Source organism: Melozone crissalis, unplaced genomic scaffold (genome assembly GCF_028551555.1).
Source record: "Melozone crissalis strain CALT ecotype California unplaced genomic scaffold, PUWL_Pcris_2 ptg000027l_1, whole genome shotgun sequence".
Taxonomy (NCBI): domain Eukaryota; kingdom Metazoa; phylum Chordata; class Aves; order Passeriformes; family Passerellidae; genus Melozone; species Melozone crissalis.
In genome coordinates this window covers 7,057,428-7,078,813 of record NW_026535805.1, presented here as the reverse complement: position 1 = coordinate 7,078,813, position 21,386 = coordinate 7,057,428, and the positions used below count along the sequence as shown (strand labels likewise).

The window sequence follows — 21,386 nt, the reverse complement described above, 5'->3', positions numbered from 1 at the left end:
ATGTGGCAAATAAAGCAGGTGCTAGCTTAAACATTAAATTCACAATTAAAATGGAGCCTTTAAAAGTATTTTATGGTCTAAACCAAGGAGTAAATACAAAAGGAGTACAATATATAAAAAAACATCAACACTGACATTTTGCCTAAACCTGCTAAAAACATCTCAGTATTGGTACCCAACATAATCTTGATGTGTTTTTGCTCCAGAGCAACCCAAACAGTCGAACATTCAATCAGAAGGATGAACAAAACCACTGCGTGCAGAATGGTCTCAATTTTGAAATGCTGGCTATGCCAAAGTAATGCTTTGTCCAGAAGCACCAATTAAGGGTTCATAACACCAGCAGCCACTGTAACACAATGGATTTTGTGCTTCCTTCAGTCCCATGGCAGAGCTTCACAGTCTAAAGCATTTGCTCTGCAGCCCATTTCCATCTGATCCCCTACTGAAGGAGGAACCAGGAGTCCTGCTGCTTCAAACCAGCATAAAATACAAATAGGCTAAAGGATTCAACAATGCAGCCTGTAACACCACTGGTCTATACCCCAAAATATTACCTTAGGCCTCCCATCATGTATCTTTTCAAGAACACAAACAGATTTTTATGGTTTAACAAGATCACTTGTTTAAAGAATGTCTCAGACTGGTTCACTCTTAAATAGTCATTGAATTACCTGCTGCACATATCTGTCAGTGGTTTTCCACATGTAGTAATACTCAATGATGCTAGTCAGCGACTTCCAAGGCAGCTGAAAAACATTTGTTACAAGTTAAAGTGGTTCCAAGAAATTGCAATGCCCACTTCTTATTAAACACATGTTAAAATCAAGTATAGTTGAGACAAATACTAAAATCTGGATGTGTTAAATAACTGCATTAGAATCCATATGCAAAAAACCACATATTGCAATTAATAATACACAACCATTAACAAGTATGCAGAACTACGGTATCACACATCCAAATCCAAATGTAATTTATTCTGTTTAAGCCACATAGTTAAACAAAACGATCAAAACAGAATATAGATTTCCATCAGGAAACACAGAAGGCAATATCTCTTGTAAAGTGTGTCCGTTGGAGAATAACATTAGGACCAAAAGAAATCATCTTGACAAGACTGTGCTTGAGTCTCATGATAATTTTACTCTTAAAAAATACAAAGGATACCATACATAGCTCAGATTTTTCATGTCCCATAACAACTCAGCTGCTCATACATTACCACTAGTTTTGCATAAACTCCCACATGCTCTCAACTATTATCAAGAAACAAAAGGATGCGAGGGACAAATGTTACCCCGAGCAACACGAGTGATACTGACAATAAATATTTCACAAAAATCTCTGTACAAACAAGGTGCCTTTGATAATGACAATTATTTTGGGTGCCCACGTTCACCAGTAAAATAAAAATGTGTTAACCTAAGTGTAGGGAGAAAATTAGGCAATCATTTCTAATTATCACCAAATAATCTATTTAACTCCAGAAGGTCTTTCTATAATTTAAATTAGGATGTCTCATTGAAAATTTATGCAATTTTTCTTCATAACTTGGAAACGTAATTTGTGTGTTATATTTTCTAGAAGCACACATTAATGCAAATATTATCTGCTTTCTAGAAATGAGGATGATGTTTAGGATGTTCCAGAAAATACAGGTGTGGAAACTGATCTTTCCAACCATCCTGACCCCACTAGGCAGCTTTCTGCATGTTTTAAGCCAAAAGAAGAGTTTCCTGCACCTTTGGTTAAATTCCTAAACCACCAGAGAAACATCTTTACAAACTCCTCTCCCTGCATGCAGGAGCTGACTACAAAAGGAATTTTTCAAGCTGCTTGATTCAGGTTCAGAGTCAGTAGTGTTCCACAGTGTGTGAATCCTTGAACATTTACATTTGATCCAAAAGCAGCAGCGTATGAAATGCTTATGCTGATGTCTCAATAGGAACACAATTCAGGTTCCTAAAATCTTTTTGCTTTCTCAGGTAAATTAAGCCTTGAGAGAAATCTTCCCTCAAAAAGGCCAGTGACAGGATGTGTTTGATGTGAGGTGACAAATAAAATGATTCTCAGTCTTCAGGTCCACATTCCCCCTGGCATCCAGGTAAAATGCTGTCACCCCCAACTACCTGCCATTGACAATTAGTGCATTTTAGCATACCCATATTTAATTTCCTTTCTGAATATTTATTAGCATGTTCATGCTACAAATGTTTGTAGCATGAACATGCTAATTTATCTAGAAAATACTTTTATCTATTTTAACTATGGCTGTGGCACCAGTATGTTTATTTATTCACTAGGTATTTACAATTAAAGGAAGGTAATTAGGATGCTTGGACCAAATAACTGTAATCCTGTTATACTTTGATTCAAAACTTGGAAAAGCTGTTTGGCAGGCTGAGTATGGACAACCTGTATTCCATTTACCTATGCACTTAATGCTCTGAACTGCCAGTGAAGCTGTGAACCACAGATTAATACATTGTCATTACCAAATTCTGTTCTTGAAAGAAGTAAATATGCTCATCTGCACAACATTTTTGAAGGAGAAAATTAGCAAAAACTATCAGCTCTACAAAAACAGAGAGAGGGGAGTTTTACATTTCTTTAGTTTCCCCAGGCTAAAAATAGACCAATCAAATTAGATCAGCAAGAAAAAATTAGGATTATAATGAATCCTAAAATGCACATGGTAATTTTAAGGCATGTTTTCACAATTTTCTAAAGCTGGAAAACAGTTGCTCCTGCTTTCTATAAACAGTCTCTATTCTTGATTACTAAGGCCTTTCTTGCCATATCTGAGACGAAATAGTTATAAATTTGTGAAAACTGTTGATAACGAAAAACTAAGAATTAACACGTATATCATCTTTGTTTTACTTTTAGGGAAATAGTTACATTTGGAGAACATAGAATATCCATTCTTTTTCCATTCTACTACTCTGGGATGTGAAATAATACAAGCACATCAAGTAAATTGAATTAGCTTATAAGGTTTAGCTTGATTAGGATTCACACAGAGTCTTAAAGATAGAAGAACCTCTCCTACAAGAGTCAATGCATCAACAGTTGATGAAAATTATTATTCAACAGCTAGACCGGTAACTTGATTACAATTGAGCATCTCCTAGCCATGAAAAAAACATAAAGACCTTTACACCATTTAACTTATAACAATCTTGTTTACTAACATTTAGTGTTTGTAGCTTAATACTTGAGCTGCACATTGAACATCAAACAGTGGCAGTTCCCAGTAACTGCTGGAAAAGTAAATTAATCTGCCCTTTACAGAACTGTCATGTAAGGCAGTCATGTAAGGCTGCAATTGCAGCAGCTGTGCCCTGCAAATCTGGGCCGCCACAGAAAAGGCAACTCCTGTGGGATGTAATGACTCAGGCAGGTACCACATCACCCTTCTGCTTCAGCAGACTGCTACCAGCCCCTTTCTGCTATGCAACATGACTTTCTTGCCTGTCCTGTGGCATGACAGCATGACAGCTGAGGTTGGAGTTCAATCTCAGGCACTGCAGATCTAGTTTTATCATTAGATCCTACCTGGAGACCCAAACAAGTTCACACGTACACTATCAGCCCATTGTCTTCTTTGCCCTTGCTCTTACAACACATCCAAGACTACTTAGATACTTATCAGACGTAAACTTATCAATGGCTTGCCACTGAAGAGAGGGAGGATAACAGATGAAAGTACTATGGTGGAAAATCACTGCTTACATGCTACATAGTTCTACCTACCTCACCTTGCAGGAACTTTTCACATATTCGTGATCTAAATCTCCAAGGACTATTTTCGATGATTACTTAAAAAGCAAATGTGTGTTTTCAAATCCCTGCACTTTTAGACTGCTACATAGGAAGTGAGAACACATAAATTTTACACTAGAGAAATTAAGAAATCCCAAGACTACACAATGGCTAACATAATTGAAAGCTTTCAAATTACATAGAATTAAATAAAGATTGTGCACTGTTCTTAGTACCATATAAATTGAGATATAAAATAGATGTTCTTCTAAGAATGTTTTTACAATAACATTTTTCTAAAGATTAAAAAAAAAAGTGACTAATAGATAATATCCCTGTTCTAACTAAAATAAGCTATAATAATTAGTGTCCCACATCCATTTGTGCTGTACTGACTCATGGTTAAGGTTTCCTCAGTAGGCTATGCAATCCTATCACCAGATCTGGGTGTGTCTCCTGCTCTGGGAGGTGATCAGGGCAAAATAGCTGCATTTTGGGAAGGAATATTTAGTGAAAGAGGGCTGGTATTGGTACAAAATTTTATCAGGGTATCCAAGACAAAATTTTAACATTGTAAACAGTTTCTATGCAAGTCATTCAAATATCTAGCATTTGAATATTACAAATGCAGAAGCAATTCTTGCGACACATTACTACACTGCACCACTTTAATGCAGTAGCAGGTAACACAAAATTTATACAGAAAATAAAAATACCACATAAATACCAGAGACAAGCCTTCTGAATGCTTGGTCACAAATTGTGTTAGGACACAACTTGTAAACAGCCAATAAAACATGTTATATGCTTAGGGCATTTTCAAAAGCCTAATATTATATATTAGGAACCATTTAATTAGAAGACATAGCTCCTGAACTATTGTACACTTACAAATGAGACCCATTTGTCTGTATAAGAAATAATAAGGAAGCCAGTTTGCCTTAAGATTTCTGTTCTAAAATACCTATAAATATTGTTTTCCAGTAATATTTTCTTGAAGTTAAAAGAGCTGTTTCAGCCATGATGCAATGTTCAACCTTATGTCATCAATGTAATGAACATTTTCTCCCTTAGGAATCTCAAAATTAAGCATGCAGATGTAATACACCTCTTAAAATGTCAGTTCCTTAGAAAAACAATAGCCTTCACTTCCCACCTTCATTCAATTACCTGTTCCATTTCAAATCTGTGAAAATGAAGGAAAGACAGCTCAATACCAAGCCTCCTCCCACTGTCCTGTAAGGACTTCTGCATTTACCCTACATTTTTTCCCCCCTCACAAAGACTATTAAGACTATAAACTTCTGTAAAGAAAATTTAAAAATATGAGTTCTCAGAGTCATGCAGTATGAGATGAATGTGAAAATGTTTCAATCGACTTCAGTTCCAAAAAGTTCAATTATTTTGGTTCAAATCTTAACTTTTTCATGAAACCCAACTTGAACATGGTACAACAGAGGAAATACTTTTCCTTGAAAGGAAAAGGCTCTCCATAAAATGTGAAAAAAATTGCAGCAAATTGCTAGCAACTCTAGCAATCCATTTAATTTCATTACTCTGCATTAGAATTAGCAAATTAAAGGTTTACTGCCCTATAGTCTGATACTTCAGTACAAAAATGATTGTAGTTAGAACATATTGGAAAACATTTCTTTTACTTTTCAGAACTGCCAAAACATCTAATATGTCAAAACAACTCCCTGTGGTACATTTTAAAACCTATCTGAATTCCAATTTCTCTCTGCTAATCATAGCAGGAAACCCCAGCTTTCCAAAAACACCCAGGAGAGTCAGCCATGTAGCTGCTAATGAATTTCACTGGAAATTGTGGAAGCACACTGCAAAGCTCCTGGACCCTTTTCAGATGCTTGTAAGATCCTTGTAAAAATCCTTATTGGAGTGTCTCAGCGTGAGACATCCTACCTGATATTAAACCACAAAAAAGATAACCTTCTGTCACCATCTTTCCAAACAACAGCAATGAACAAGAAAGCATATTGACTTTCAGCCAGATAAAATGTATAGATATGTTAATCACACGTGTCAGCTACACAGATTTCTCCCCTAGCTAAACCTTCCAAACCTACAGAAAGCAACTACGCTCAACCATGGCAAAACACAGCTCCAGGAAAGGGCACTGCTTTCATACTTACAAAGTCTTGTCGAATGTCATTGAAGTCCTTGCCGTACTTTTCCAAAGCCTCTTCAAATAAGCTAGCTTCTGATGCTGACCACTCCTCCATTTCATCTCTACACAAGACAGGCCCTCCCAGAGGCACCAGGACACCAACGGCACTGCTCAGGTCATAGTTGTGCTTATGCAGTGTGTCCATTGCATGAAACTGGCAGGGACAAGCAGAGAATAAAGACGTGTTTAAATTAACGCTAGTCCATCTCAGTTAATGCAAATTCAATGTATTATTCTCTATAAACCAAGCAAGGAGCCTCAATTAATGCTAAAATTAGAATCTATCTTGATATTGTATTTTTCTGCTGTGGAATATGAGGAAAATAAATGGTTTATTACTTAATCTGGGAAAGGAAATACCTTGATAAAATGTTTACCAAAAATGACATTAGTTCCTGAAAATTACTAGCAAACATTTCTAAAGAATCTCTTGTTGGCAGAAACTGGTTCCGAGAAACCCAATAAAGACAGTGGCATATATTGACTGTCCATTTTCAATTAACAGAAGCTCTAAATAATAACTAAACAGCTGCTCAGACATCTATGAGCCCAATATTCTCATTGCTGGAGAAGGAAGACATTTATTGTTTTCATTATCATCATACTAAAAGAGCAGCAAGATTTTTGTCCCTTGCTCAACACTCCTATCACAGACTGGTAAATAAGGTTTCTTTGGTTGATTCCCTTTCTGTTATAAAAGGGAAAAACAGAAAACAAACAAATTAGAACAATCTTCCCACTGTAGGTAACACTGAATGCTCCCATTGGTAACCAATGATGGGGAATACAAAAAGTAAACAAATCCAACTGTTGGGAAAATGAGCAGCACGCAAGAAGCATTTCCGACTCAGGGTCCCAAAAGACCCCAGCAGCACAATCCAACTGGCTGTGCTGAAGGAGATATCAGAGCTATAAGTGTGATAATGTCTGGGACTCTATCAGTCCCCTCCCAATGTGTCTCACCACAGTGCTGAGCTCCACGTGTAGCATGCAAACTCTCACAAGGCCACAAACCCAGCTATGGAAAAAAGGAAGGAGCATTCCTGCATTGTGTGCCAGTAGAGCAATTCCAGCTGAGCTTCTGCATACAAATCTAGTGCAAATAATGTATTTTTCTTGTTTTTTGCCATCTTCTAATCAATTACTATTGTCTTTCCCCAGTGTTTACTATAAGTTTTTGAGTGCTATCAAGCATCACACATTCTGGAACTGTTTTGTTCTGCAAGAAGCAATGTCACTATTATCCTGCAATGCATCATTTTACTTATGGTTCAATCAAATTGACCAGCCTGGAGAAAAGCCATTGTTAAAATCAAGCATTCTTATAGTAAAGTATGTAATATAATGCCTAAAATCCATCAGCTTCATATTAGAGAATGTACATTGAAATCACTGATTTATTATTTACTATTCAGGCAAATGAGTAAACCAGGTCTAAAGATTGAACTCTTACAGTAGATGTGCTACTGAGGTTTAAATCTGTTTAAACTGCAACCCTCATAGAAAAGCAGTACACACAGGATGTCTTCCAAGCAGTTGCTGAATCCAGATCTATTCACTGATACCAACTTTCATAAAAACAGCAGAAGTGAATACATTGGACTCTTGCTCTTGCTTTATGTTCATTTTTCATCTATAATAAACACCTGACTCCATAACGCTTTTTTGATATTACTAAAGAAAAGATTTATACTGAACTCTGTGGATAATTACTGCCTTCCCTGAGCTGTCCTGTGACAGAAGACCACTGACAAGTTCTTTGATAACAACTCTGCCTTCTACAGGGTTGTCAGCCCTGCCCTGCATCAAAGTTCCACACTGCAATGCAAATTGTGGTAGTAAAAGCATGAGAAGCCTGAAGGCATTAGCAGAGGCTAAGAGAAAAGGTCCTAGGATATCTTCCTGGCATTGCCTCTCCCAAGCAGGAGCCTGAAGGACAGAAAAAGAGCCACCCTTCCCAAAGAACTCTTGCCCAGAGCATGCTGTTCAGCACAGACACAGGGACACATCAGAGGAAAAGTGTTAGCCATGCAGCTAAACGGCAACTTCAAGTCCAAATATAAGCAGGTAGAGGAAGAAACTTTCCACCAAAAGCTAAGGAAGGGCTGCATGGAGCTGGAAGAAAGGGCATGAGAGGGAAGGAGTCCTGCAAGCAGCCACACAGCACAGCTCCCAAATCATCTGCCATTCCAGAGTGAGCTGCATGCATCAAAGCACTCAAACTGGAAACAGAGAGTGGATTCTGAATTCAATCATACTTTAAGTGTGTTTACCTTAGGAGCCACATATATGGAAGTCTAATAAAAATCATTAAAGAGATACAATCCAAAATGCAAAAAAAAACAAAAAAAACCCCAAAAATCTGCTCATACTTTTCATTTGGAAGAGACATCCAATATCAGATTTAGGTCCCTACAGTAAGGTCACTTAAGCTCTTCTGAACAAACCCAGCACAAGGAGCAAGTGATGCCCTCAGCCTGCTTTGCTTTAAATGGCTTTCATGGTGAGTATATGCACCATAAAGTATTTAGGAATCTGAAACACAAGGTCTTCCAAGTCTCTTTCTCTTCTTAGAGATCAATTTTCATTATAAAATAAAACTCTGTCTTTGAGAAGGCCAGAAATGCAAGTTTCAGTTGGTTGTCTCACTGTAAGAGAAGCCCCTTATCATCTAAGAAGGTAAACACACATTGTTTCACATCTTCTTTAGGGCTTTCTAAAAGCAGGGAGTTTCCTATCTTGTCTCATTGCCTTCCCTATGTTTTCCAAATAAAGGAGCCTGAAAGCAGCCTCTCAGTTGTTATGCATCTGCAAGAAATGTGTACATCAGCCCTGGATTTATCTACGTTCATTACCTAGGTTTTTGGGTTTTGTTTTGGTTTTGCTTTGTTTTGTTTTTCTTATAATATCACTCTGTTTACAGTTGTCTCTGATTAAAACTAAATAGGATTAAAACTTAATTAGGAATACTGGAAAGCCACAGGTGTGGTAAACAGAAATCCCATTAATATCGCCTTAGGTGCAAGGGTTATCTGCCTTGCATTAAGAAGATAGATGGTATAATTTTCTTAGTGTTGTGCACCTATATGAAAAGTATAAATGAGAAACACCACAAGTTCTGCAAATGTCTCTACCAACTTTAACTGCTGCTGAAAATATGCTCCCAATTAACATGGAAATGTCTGAAAAAGTAACTATTATAATGACAAATATGTCTTTTCTTAATTTAGAAGAAAGTACGTTGCCAAAAAGCTAAAAAAGTAGGGTTTTAAAAAGCTGAGGGGGTAGGAAAATGAGAAGAGACAGACACAATAATTAAGCCTAGGGTGGCTCCTTTGATGCCTCATTATAAGATATGCCTTTCATTAAGTGTAATGGAACTTAATGGATCATTTGCAATGGAGAAACATTAACATGGCACTCAAACAAAGTACCCCTTTATTAGCAGCATTGCACATGTACTTTCAAATGAGAAGCTGCCATAAGGATAAATCCACTCTATTAAATACTGAATACAGGATGCAAATAAAGAAGGGATATGCAATATGTGAAATTTATTAGAAATTCTTAATCCAACGAAATAGTAATATAATGAAAAATGTTAAGAACTATTTTGATGAACAAAATTAAGTATTTAATGTGAATAGAACTGTGCTGGCAAAAGTCATATTAGCAACTGTGAAACAGAAAATTCATTTTTGAGTATTACTGAAAACATTACATTTTGCCCCTGCCTTTAAGATGCTATCATAGACCAGACTAAATCAGTTTTCTGTTCAATAGCCTTTAAATATACTACAAAAGTGTACTTAAGAAAGAAATTAAATACTTTTCTCATCATAATAAAAAAATAATTTTATATGAAATACAAGAATTGTCCCACTGAATCAGACCATTTATAACTAGGCATTGTGTCTCTTACAGTAGCACCAAGGAATATTAGCTAAAATATTCAGGGAAGTCTAATCACAGTCTGAGGTCAATTCCCATTTCACTGACCAGCACCTGCAAAGCTTCAGAATGAGGATATGTAGAAGGTACACCTTTCCCTATTCTCCTCAGTACTAATTTATGGCCTATATGGCTACATAATTCTTCTAACCTTTTTTTAACCTGCTGGTTACTGCCCATTCCCACAAAATTTTGTGCAACTGAATTCTAGGGGCTCTCTATTCACTTCATAAGGCAGTGCCTTAACTATTTTGAACAAATCTGTCAGTTTTATTGAGTTTCCTCTAATTCTAATACTCCAGTATCTGGTAAATAGCAGGTCTTCTTTAGCCTAAACTATGTGATGGTGTTTAGGTACAAAAAGCCTAAAATAATAAAACAAGAGTTGATTTCTTTGGAAATCTAAGTCAAACTTGATTCACTGAAACAGTAATATTTTTGGTCTCACATAGTGTTCCTGACATACTTTACTTACTGCAGCACACCTTCTCAGCTCAGCTAGTATGATTATATGGAAGCAAACCTGCAATCAATATATTTTTCACTTTCTCTAAAAGATGCAGGTGGTTACATTAACAGCATACTGGAAACATAGTAGAAATATGCTAATTGAAATCTTCTTAAAAAAATATGCTTACAAAGTCAGATTGCTTATCCTTTAGAAAATATGGTGACATATACATCCAGTAAGTACAAACCATTATCCACACAGTTTTTAATCAGCTTTATTACCACAGTAATAACACTGCCCTGAATGAATCCCCATACAATGTGTATTATCCATTCTGCTGTGGGTGATCCACAACTAAAGCCAAGTGTTGCACAGTGTGATTACAAGGGCAGCACTAAGAAGCTTGAAGAAAACACACAGGATTTTCTAACATACACACACACACATCTTGCTTGCAGGTATCTAAAGACAACAAGTGGAAAATGGGGACTTTGGAATACCAGATAGTGTTGAATTCATGGATACAGAAGTTGTAGGATGTTTAAGAAGCCACCTACCAGTGTGATGTCTCGGGAAGCAGCAGCTGCACTCATGTGTAAACTGGGTTGTCTGACAGAACTGCTGCAGTCCAAGGCTCGAGCAAAGGTGCCAACCGCACTGCAACAGAGGAGTGGGAGCAGCAGTAAACACACAGAAAGATGTAACCCCAAGTGTCAGACTGTGCCATACCTATAAAAGTGACCTTTTCCACATGCAAGCCACATACTGATACTGTTAAGTTTTCAGATCTTTGGTAACAAAGAACAACTTGATAAAGACAAATCACTAAACACTGCAGCAAAAACTCTGACCTTCCGCCCCCCAAAAGTAACTACGTACATATAAGAACAGCAGCTCAGAAACAAAAGATACTCAGAGAATTCTCATGTACCAACCTCTTAATCTATAGAATTTTCAATTAATTATGAAGTCAAAGGTTCTCCATAGTTTGAGGTTTACAATCAGGACTATTATTTCTAAAACTCCAATGATATAATTGTGCTTAAAAATTCTAATTCAGATTAAAAAGGAGGTTCACCACATCCATATGAGGAAATTAAATACATTTCATTCCCTTCAGTACTACATGTCTTCTACTCCCATGGTCTACCTTTCATGGCAGTGAGCCAAAAAAAGCCTGTTAGCTTTGTCTAAGGTACCCCCAAAATTCCTGTGTTGTCTCAGCTTTCAAGCAATAATTAAATAAATTGATCTCTCAACGTACTTAATTAAAGCATTTCATTATTGAAATGGAAATATTTTTTCCAAAACTTCACTTTCTTTTCCACTTTTGTTGATGAATTGCACATGGCATCTATTATACTTAGACTGTTCTAAACTGTAAACATTTCTCGGAGAGGGTAAATATTTCTTGCAAGTACAGCTATGTATCATGCAGAGTGAAGGAAAAGGTGCATAGAGAATTTGACTGGGCCCAGCCTACCATACAGGAAATGAGCAAAGATGCAGTGACACAAAATATTATCAATAAGCAGATCAGAAGTTTCTCCAGTACCTGGATTTGTATAATGACTCTTGAGGTGCATTCAGAAAAAATCAGTTTGTTACAGTTATGACATAATCCCTTTAAAATGCAAAGACCCAGTTACAGATGTAATGCAGAGCAATCCACTGGCATAGGGACTCAAGCCTCACTCAGCAATTGCACCCCACACAACTTGCAAGCGCAGAATTATACCAATGGTGAATGTCACTGACAAATAAATACACTTTGCTATATCCTATAAATCTGATATTCAACAGAAAAACAATGTGCATCAAGACTAACTCAGTGAAGTTATAAATTATCATGGAGAAACAGATAATAAAGTACATTACCGCAATTTCATCTTGAATCTCAAAAAATTTATTACTGAATGCATGTTTCAGTACTTGCTGCCACAGTCTTACAAGCTAAGATTTAACAGCAGTGATTCCGACCCCCTGATATTAACTGCTTTTCTAAAGGCTGTGGAATAAATAATTGATATTGAAATGTTTTTCCACAACCTTTACTCCCTCTTTATGGAGATGGTAAATATCAGAAAACACAAACACATTCTATTTTTTCCCCCCCCAACGCTTGGCAGTACATAAAATAGTATTTGTGCACAAATCCCTTCCAAGAATAAGGCTCTATTATGAACACATTTCCTGATAGTCTGTCAACCCTTTCAACATGCTGGCATTGATAAGGGCTGTAGCTAAGCAGTCTTTCCTGTGATCCTTCTGTCCCTCCTGCTCAAACCAGTGAATGTAGCATGACTGCATTTCCCTTCTGCTGCTACCTGCTAGCTTCTTATCTTCCTTTTCCATAATTAAAATGATTTTCTTTTGACCATATTTCTAAAATAAAGTGTGAGTATGCTATGAACACTACAAAGAACATTCTCACAGTCATTCTCTGGCAGATCAAACTTATGAGGCTGACTTCAGAGCCCAAGAGTATTTTGTTGCTCAGAATGTAAAGTCAAAATTAAGAGACAACATAAATAATAATAGAATTATTATATTATTATTAATAATAATTCTGAATACGTGATAGAGAGGTAAGAACTGGTGCATCAGTGGGCATTGCTTCCAGTGCAGCATAGAGTAGGAGAAGACTGCAGCTCTCAGAAGAATGCTGCATTTTGGAGTATGTGAGTGCAAAAACAATTAATAATAAATAAAACATACAAAGACAAAATGAAATAATAAAAACAATAGAATAAAATATAATAAACACAGTCTCAAACATAAGGAAACAAATATCATAATAACAATATGATAAAAACAAATAAATAATACATAACAAAATGCAGGCAGTGTACCATTTGGGGTGTCAGTAGTGACAGGAGAGGGGGTGTGGATGGTAAGGGACAAATTGGGGGGCCTAGAGGTGTGAGGCATGTCTGTGTCTCTCTGGAAAACAAACTAACTTCTAGCTCTCCTTTCCGTAGAAACTTGTGAAAAGCAGTGAATTCCCAACTAAGTGTAGAAATTCTAGAGCAATTGGCTATTAAATAGTAACTAGGTTCAAAACTAAATAGTGAAATATAATGTTTTATATAATCTAGCTATGCAATTCACATCCAAATTCAATATTACTTTTACAAATCACTAAAATACCTTATTTTTTATGTTTTTTTAATTAAAAATACAGATATCAAGTATGTATTGATGCAAATGTCAAAATCTACATTGGCCACTTTTCCTTGCATGCTTTTCTTCTAATTCCACTATTCCATTATTTTAGAAAAGGAACAAAATAAATAACTAAACAATGTCAATTCCAGAAGACACAGTATTGTCTTCATCTACCTAAAATAAAACTCAGTATTGAGCCAACACAAATTAAACAGTCACACCCTAACCACTCACTTTTCTTAACAAACTTTCAGTATTAATGTCTTGTGAAGTTTGCACAATTCAAAGAATAATTGTAAATAGTTAACTGGAACTATATTTAATTCAGTAATAACAATAATAAACTGTCAACACAAAAAACTGTGCTCAGCAAGCTACTTATGAATTATTCAATGTGTAATTAAAATACTTAAACTCCAAACAGAAACCAACATTCCCCACATTTTCCAAAAGAAGCCAAAGCCAAAAGTCACACAGACAGTGAATTACACAGGTGGCAGAGAGATGGACAAGAGAAACAATTGGTATTATCAGCTGGGAGATCACTCCCTGCACAGCCTGCATCAGCAAGCAGCTGTAAGAGCTTTGAGGGTTAGACCAAATGATCCAGTGTTACTTTAATTTGGTTTTCCTTGGTTTAATTATCTTAAAGAGCAGAACCAAGAAGATTTATAACAGATTGCAGATAACAACCATACAAACAAAACAAATGGATATAGTTCAGTGCCAGGATCTAAGATTATGGAATAAATCCACAAATTCAGCAAAACTCAATGAGGTCTATGTCCAAAAAACTTGAGAAGTTGCTGCAGTTGCTATGCCTGTGTGCCCTGCATTTAGGCAAAATTTCAGATTACATTTTGAATGCAGAAAATACATTGCTCCAAATTACTTATAGCTCAAGTCTAAGACCTTAAAGGAAATAACTTTTGTGTAAGATTAAATAGCAGTAGTCAAAGAAATTAAGAAGCAGCAAACATAAGAGACTGTCCTAGCAAGCTTCCAAAGATGTGGTGGCTCATCAGTAACTAGTTCTGAAAAGAGCTATTATTTACCAAAGAAAATCTGGAACCACTGCAATTCTACGCCAGGATAAAAAACCTCTGCTTCTCCCAACAGCAGTCCAGCATCAAATCAGATCCAGAAAGTTCTGGGTGCAGGCAAGGAACTCTCAATTTCCTTCTGCCTTGTACTCTTGAAAATCCAGCCAAGACATACATCCTTCTCAACCTGAGGATGCTTACTTCAAAACTTCACATTTTTAACACTGCTTGTCTGTTTCACAAGCAGTGAGTATACTCTGGACAAACCTGTTGGAAGTGAGCCACATCTGTGCATACATGAATTTGCAAATGCACAATTCTCCACAGATATGAATGAGACCTATGCCTCACCTCTGAGCTAATATTTTTGAGGAAAATAATTAAGTGATCTTTGGTGGTTTTCTGCATATTAAGAAAGAAAACCTTTTGTATTCCTTGTCTTTACTCCAATGTTCCTCTTCAAACTAAATTGGAAACAGTCCTAAAAAAAAGACATCTCAGACTGGTCTGAACTTAAAAACCAGCCAATTAATATCTGAGTGCTCTATAAGAGATTATTGTGATACTTAAAATATTGGAAAGAAGGGGAAAAAACCATCTTCAGTGAAGACACATGCAAGCAACAAAAGAGTAATTTAAAACTGAACATACACATGACATTTTTACTACTCAGTTCAGCAAGTCTGACCTGCAGAATATATTCAAAGTAAAATGATGCTGTTAAAAAAGATGTTTTCTTTGCATTTCTAAGCAACTGCCTGTACAGTGTTATGCTTCATTATTATCACTTCAGGTATTTACAGCACAAAAGGAGATGGCATTATAAACATGAAAAGCCACCTGCCACTATTCTTTTGCTGAAAGACTCTCAAAGTTAGAGTACGCATGACATGATATATAGATGTATGATACGACCATACATTTCATTGCTATATGAATAGAAATGAAAGATATGTGAAATCTTTCTTATTCAACAGAAATAGAATCCAATAGATAAAAGTAGTTTAATTCACAGGTTGTTATTTAAGGCATCATCTCTATGACATCCTGCAATTCACAGTCACAGAGGAGGAGATGTACAGCCCCCTAAAAGCAGGTCTATGAAAAGTCTGCTATGGAAATTTATTCTTTATACTGAAATAGATCAAAGGTCATGAAAAATAAATAAATAAATAAATAAATTCAGCCCCAAGTCTGAATTAGTTCTTTTCAAATGAATTTGGGTCAAGAAGTACAGTAATACAAAACACACAAAGGAATAAACATATACTAGCCAGGCATGATAGACAGGCAGAAACAGAATTTTTGATACACCTGGTAAACTTGATGTGAACATATTTTTCCTTTTTACTGCCAAACCATCTGCCTACCATTAGATGCTGTAATTCACCTTGCTAGCAAACATCCAGTTTTGTAAGCACAGCATTGGCATCAAGATTTTCCACCATTTTCGCTGCATAATTTTATGTTGCAATTCTGCCATTAAATTTAATTACCACTTTAATGAACTTCAATTCCTTTTACTTCTCATCACCTCCAGAGAATTCAGAAGCATTGTAATACCAAAGACTGCAAACCAATATATTTTATGTATTTATTTTCATTTATGAGCTTTGGGAATCTGGTCTACTGCCACTGACTACATTGAATTATTTCACAAGAACAAAGCACTACTGTTTGATCACGCCTGTAAATGTTTTTACTCATGGTTCTCAGTTAATGAATGCATTATTTTTCTCTGTATAATGAAAGACACCTTGCCAGTTGAAGCTGCATTGTGTTCCTTCCCCACTGTAAGATAAATATAACAATTATAGAGCTTCTCCAACTACTCCAAAATACTGTAAGCACTTTTAACATAGTAGCCAACAGAAAATAATTATAATCAATGTCCTAGAGCAAATGGAAAAGTGGGAACAACACAGGAAGGATAAAGCTTTAATTAAACATGACTAACGACTAATTTTCCATTCTCATATGGTTTTACATCAAAAAATAAGCAGGCATTCAAATGAAGGAAATATGTCAGATAGAGATATATAATGCCGTTTTAACATCATAGAAATCAAAGTACAAAATTTTAAGGTAGAGATGCAATGTGTCAAGGCTATTTTAATTAGATTTCAAAACCCTGGTTTAGTTGGGAATAAGCTGGGACCACAAATGTCTGTTAAATAGCTTCATTTAGAAATATATTCCTTCCAGAAGACTATGTTAGTAATGTAGTTAGATGAAGCAGAATAAAAGAACTACATTCTTAATGGTTTCACTGAATCATAAAGCACATAAATGGAACCAGAATGTACCACAAATGTATCATGCAATGAATTGTAGACCAAATTAGCAGATAGAAAGAAGATTTTTAAAAATAAAAAAAAAGGGTCATTTCTTCAGCTCTCAGCATCTGTCCAGACCAGAGACCACACCTCCTATTGCATTTGAGACTGGGCAAGATTTTTTTTTTTACTCTAAAAAACCAAAAGAAGACAGGACTCTTATGCTATATGGTCAATAGGAATGCTTCTATTTTAGAACACTGTGTCTTATGTTATATAGACAATAGGAATGCTTCTATTTTCTAACACTGGGGCAGAATTAGAAAAAGAACATAAGATCTGGTAATGAAATGAAGTATTCCTTGTATATTAGAAATTATAAGAGATTGATGACTGAAGGAAACAGAGTGTATCTAAATCAGCTCCAATTAGGAACGCCGTACCCAGTGTTTTTATCTTCTTCATTTTAGCCAACAAAAAAAAAGTATCTCAATGCATCCCAGCTGGGTTCCTGTTAAAAGTACTTCCACACACTCATAGATATTTAGTCCACAGGACTTGATTAGAGACACACCTAAAAAAAAAATCTGTTCAAAATGTGCAGTGGGACACTGGGCCTTCAGCGCCAAACATTTCAATTCTACAAACCCATTTTTACTATACTGAACTATTCCCTAATGTGGGCAGATCTAAATGGCTGTTGCAGCTTCTCAAACTCCTGTCCTTTGAAGCTGGCAGACACAGAACATGGCCAATGTATAGGACAGAAGGAAAACTGGTTGGTGCAGCTGTATCTTATTTGAATGCAGTACAAAATGCTGTTGGACTTTTCATTGTCACAGCACAAACATTACCCAAAAGACAACTCAAACCCAGAAAACATTAGCCTCAGGCTTCTCCTAACAGATGCTTTTGCTAGTTCAAGCAAGAGTCTTTACCCAAATTATGCTTCAGTAGCAGCAATAAGGTACTCCCAAGATTTGTGTGTCAGGCAAGACTACTTGGGGAGGCCAAGTTTACAGATCTTTCCACTTTTTTCCTAATCTCCATCATTTTTTGGGCACTGTTACCTCTAATTTCTGCACAGGATAGGCATATTCTTCCTTTCTACACAGGAAATTATGAATAGTAGGGCTTAGTGAGAAGCCCAGACTGACCAGGCATATAAACCTAGAGAAAAAGGCCTCTCATTCCTGAGGCAGAAAACAAACCCTGTAAGACCAGGAAAGCTACATGTCCAAGGTAGCTAAAAATATAAATATACTTGTAAATGGGCAACAAATAAAAAGAGTATTTAAACACCTTCTGAAAAAACAACAAAGCTGCCTTTGAGATTGAAAAAGCTAAAGCATTTAAGGACAAAAGCAACTCTTCTTTCAAACAGATCAGACTGGGGGAAAAAAAAGAGAAGAAATAAAAAACTCAATTCCTTCAAATCAGCATCTAAAAAGGATCACTTGAAAATGCTTTTAAAATGTCAAGCACAATAGCATTCACATACTTAACAAATACCACACCTGGGAAGGTACTTAAGAAAAAATTATTCTTGTCATATTTTCAAATTTTCAGAACTAAACATAACCAGAGAAAGATTGTTCCAACTGGAAATCCAGCAGGCCCAGCCAATGCCCAGTGAACCTCAGTTAGCAGAGGTGTCTGCAAGCACTGTTCACCACATCATAACACCAGCTCTCCACTGTTTCTCAAGCAGCTTTAAATGGTCCTGTATAATGGCCCAGTATAAATGCTGTACCCACACAACACCTGAATTGAAAGCTGCCACCAAATCATCACAGAACAATTTCTCCAGAAATTCACAAAAATCTGTCTCAGAAGCCACTTAGAGCATCCTGTGAATACAAGTCTATAGGAGCTTGGAAACAATTTCTGTCAGCTGAAAAGCAACTTCTAAAGATGAATGGAGGTCTGTGCAAGAACATCCACAAAGCTGCACCTGAGTAATACCTGATGACAGATCAGGTACTACTCTTGTGGTATCCAAGTACCCCAAGACCTTGGATAGTAATAATTAATCAGCCATGATCCACTATAACAGAAACCATCTTTACAGAAATGCTTTGACTTTAAAATAAATGCAGGCTTGGTCAGGGTACAGCATTGCAAAGGATGTCTTAAACAACAGGAGGAGAAAAGGCTATTCTTTATTTATTTAATTATTCTCTCTTCCTTCCCAGCAGGCTGCTTACTGCTACATTCTTTTGTGAACATTTTTGGCTCCACAGAATACTGCTTCTGCTCCCCAGAAGCTGAGAAACAGCAAATAGTGGAATTTTAAAGCAATCAATGAACTCTTCCAAAATTCCCAGTCTTTACACAGATGTGTCTTTAGGGAACACCATAATAAACTGGCCATACATCTCCAGGTATTATATTGCTGGTGAAAAAGCAGTTTGGATTCTTGGTTACTATGGAACATCTACCAGACCCTGTAACTTTTTGAACACCTGTTAACACCTAAACTCCTCTGTCTTGCTTGAAAATTCAACAAGGGCAGTTAAAAAAAAAAGTTTTAGTTCTTTATAGAAAGGATACAACATTTCAAGTGGAGTAAGGAAAAAAATCAAGTGAATCAGCACATTAACTGTAAATGAGTAAATCAGCATCCCATATCACTATACAATAAGCTGGAAAATATAGAGCAACATTTTTTTTCTGTTTTTCTTCCTGATTGTTTTTTCAAAAGGGAGAGAGAAAAAAATCCCAAAAACTAGAACCCATGTAAAAGGATTACTTGCCTAAAAAGATTTGAGATTGCTTTCAGCAAGCAGGTCACATGAAATACAGGAGATGGATTTTTTCAGGATAAAATCCATATGTGAACTGTGTTCTCTACTATCATTAGAACAGAATCTTTGTAACTATGAATCAGAGGAAAGGCAAAACCTGTTATATCCTATGAATGTAGAATTTCCCTTCAGTAAGAAACCTAAAAATTTTGGAAGATTTTTTTTTAAGTAGATACCTAATTTTTAAAGGTATTTATTAATTCAAAGCACTTTGATGTTGTCTTCATAAATCTGCAAAATCATGTTAATTTATAAAATTGAGCTGACTTGATTTTTTTCACTAATGAAATACATGACTTCAAAACTTTATTTCAATATTCATCCAAAATAATTATTCAGCCCACATGCATATGTGGCAAGTTCTTCACCCATTTAATTTGTTAACATTTTCTTTATTTCTACTCTTAACCTCTATTTTACACCATGAAATTCCAAGTACTGTAAAACACAAGACTCTATTATCATTAAAGTACTGAAACAATTTATTCTGAGGGAAAAGCAAACTGATATCTACATTCAAAGTATCAAATTCTACTACAACCTGAAATACAGGGAGTGTATCATTATTCCAAAACTCGCTCTCTTTTTCTGCCTCCTGTATTGGTAGCTTCAAGAAATTACCAAGGGTCATGGTCTGATTTTCTCTTTTAGCTAACTGTGGGAAAGAGAAGGGCTCACAAAATGGCAAACAGGATGAGTAACACGATATAGGGGAATGAATAGTCAGTAGAAAAAGGAAAAGGATTTTTGATGAGAGGATTTTAATCTTACCGTGCTACAACTAAAAACTGGTCAATCTGACGGTCAGTAAGGGGGCTATCTGGATCCCACACTTTTACTTCCAGCTTTGCCTGTTCTCTGTCATCTAATTCTCCTGTCAAAAGGTAGATGGGACAAAACACTTATTACTCACAATGTTTTTCTTTGTGTAGTTCTTGCACCATGTTTAAAAGAGACATTGTACATTTTTAAACATATACACATACACACACATGATTAACAATCATCAGCAGTTATCCAGGTCAATTCCATAATGCAGCATCACCAAAATAAATACCTTCCCCTAACATCAGCATTTCAATTTAAGGAGACATTCTTAGGAGGTGAAATACCAATGAACCTTAATAAAATGTTATTATAAAGTTGAAACTATACCCTAAGTAACCAACCAGTGGCTTCTTTAAATTGCTTGTCTAGTATATCAAAGTTACTGTCGCACTTAAGCCATACTAAATTTAATTTTACACTTAATCAACTTTAGCAATTAAAATCCATCCAATTTGTATTCTATGCCCTGAAAAAATAAATCATTATGCAAAAATGCTGTCTACTGTATTTAAGCTTTTTTTAACCTCTTCAGCCACTACATTATCTGTATTGTTAAAAACAAGAAAGTTACTATATACTGCACCATCATTTCCCAACTTCATTTATGTGAACGAAACAATTTGTGTACATGCACATGGCTGAAACAGTGGGAGTGGTTTCCAAAATTTATTTTGCCCTATATACATTGTTACAAGAATATGATTTGTACTGCATGGAAGAACAGTGAAGTGTGAATTTGGTACAAGGATTTACATTCATAAAACTTGATCTTGTCTTGCCTACTACACCAATAACTTCTCCTGTAAAATAAGAAACATTTCAGAGGCTGATGGAGGAAGCACCACCTGTGCTACCAGTACAAGGAGATTTTCCCGTGGGATGTAGCCAACACATTTGTGTCCACCA

General features: G+C 36.0%; 1 protein-coding gene across 2 annotated transcripts in view; it reads right to left on the bottom strand.

The window, feature by feature from the left end:
• MTA3 (metastasis associated 1 family member 3) overlaps positions 1–21,386 on the bottom strand; it is a 131,885-nt gene that overhangs the window by 58,880 nt on the left and 51,619 nt on the right. For both annotated transcript variants that reach the window (XM_054279515.1, XM_054279516.1), the window contains exons 7-10: positions 20,424–20,526; positions 10,916–11,015; positions 5,922–6,110; positions 675–749 (exon numbers count right to left, since the gene is read on the bottom strand). In XM_054279515.1, coding sequence (XP_054135490.1) covers positions 675–749; positions 5,922–6,110; positions 10,916–11,015; positions 20,424–20,526 — 467 coding nt within the window. The remainder of the gene's footprint in view (positions 1–674; positions 750–5,921; positions 6,111–10,915; positions 11,016–20,423; positions 20,527–21,386) is intronic.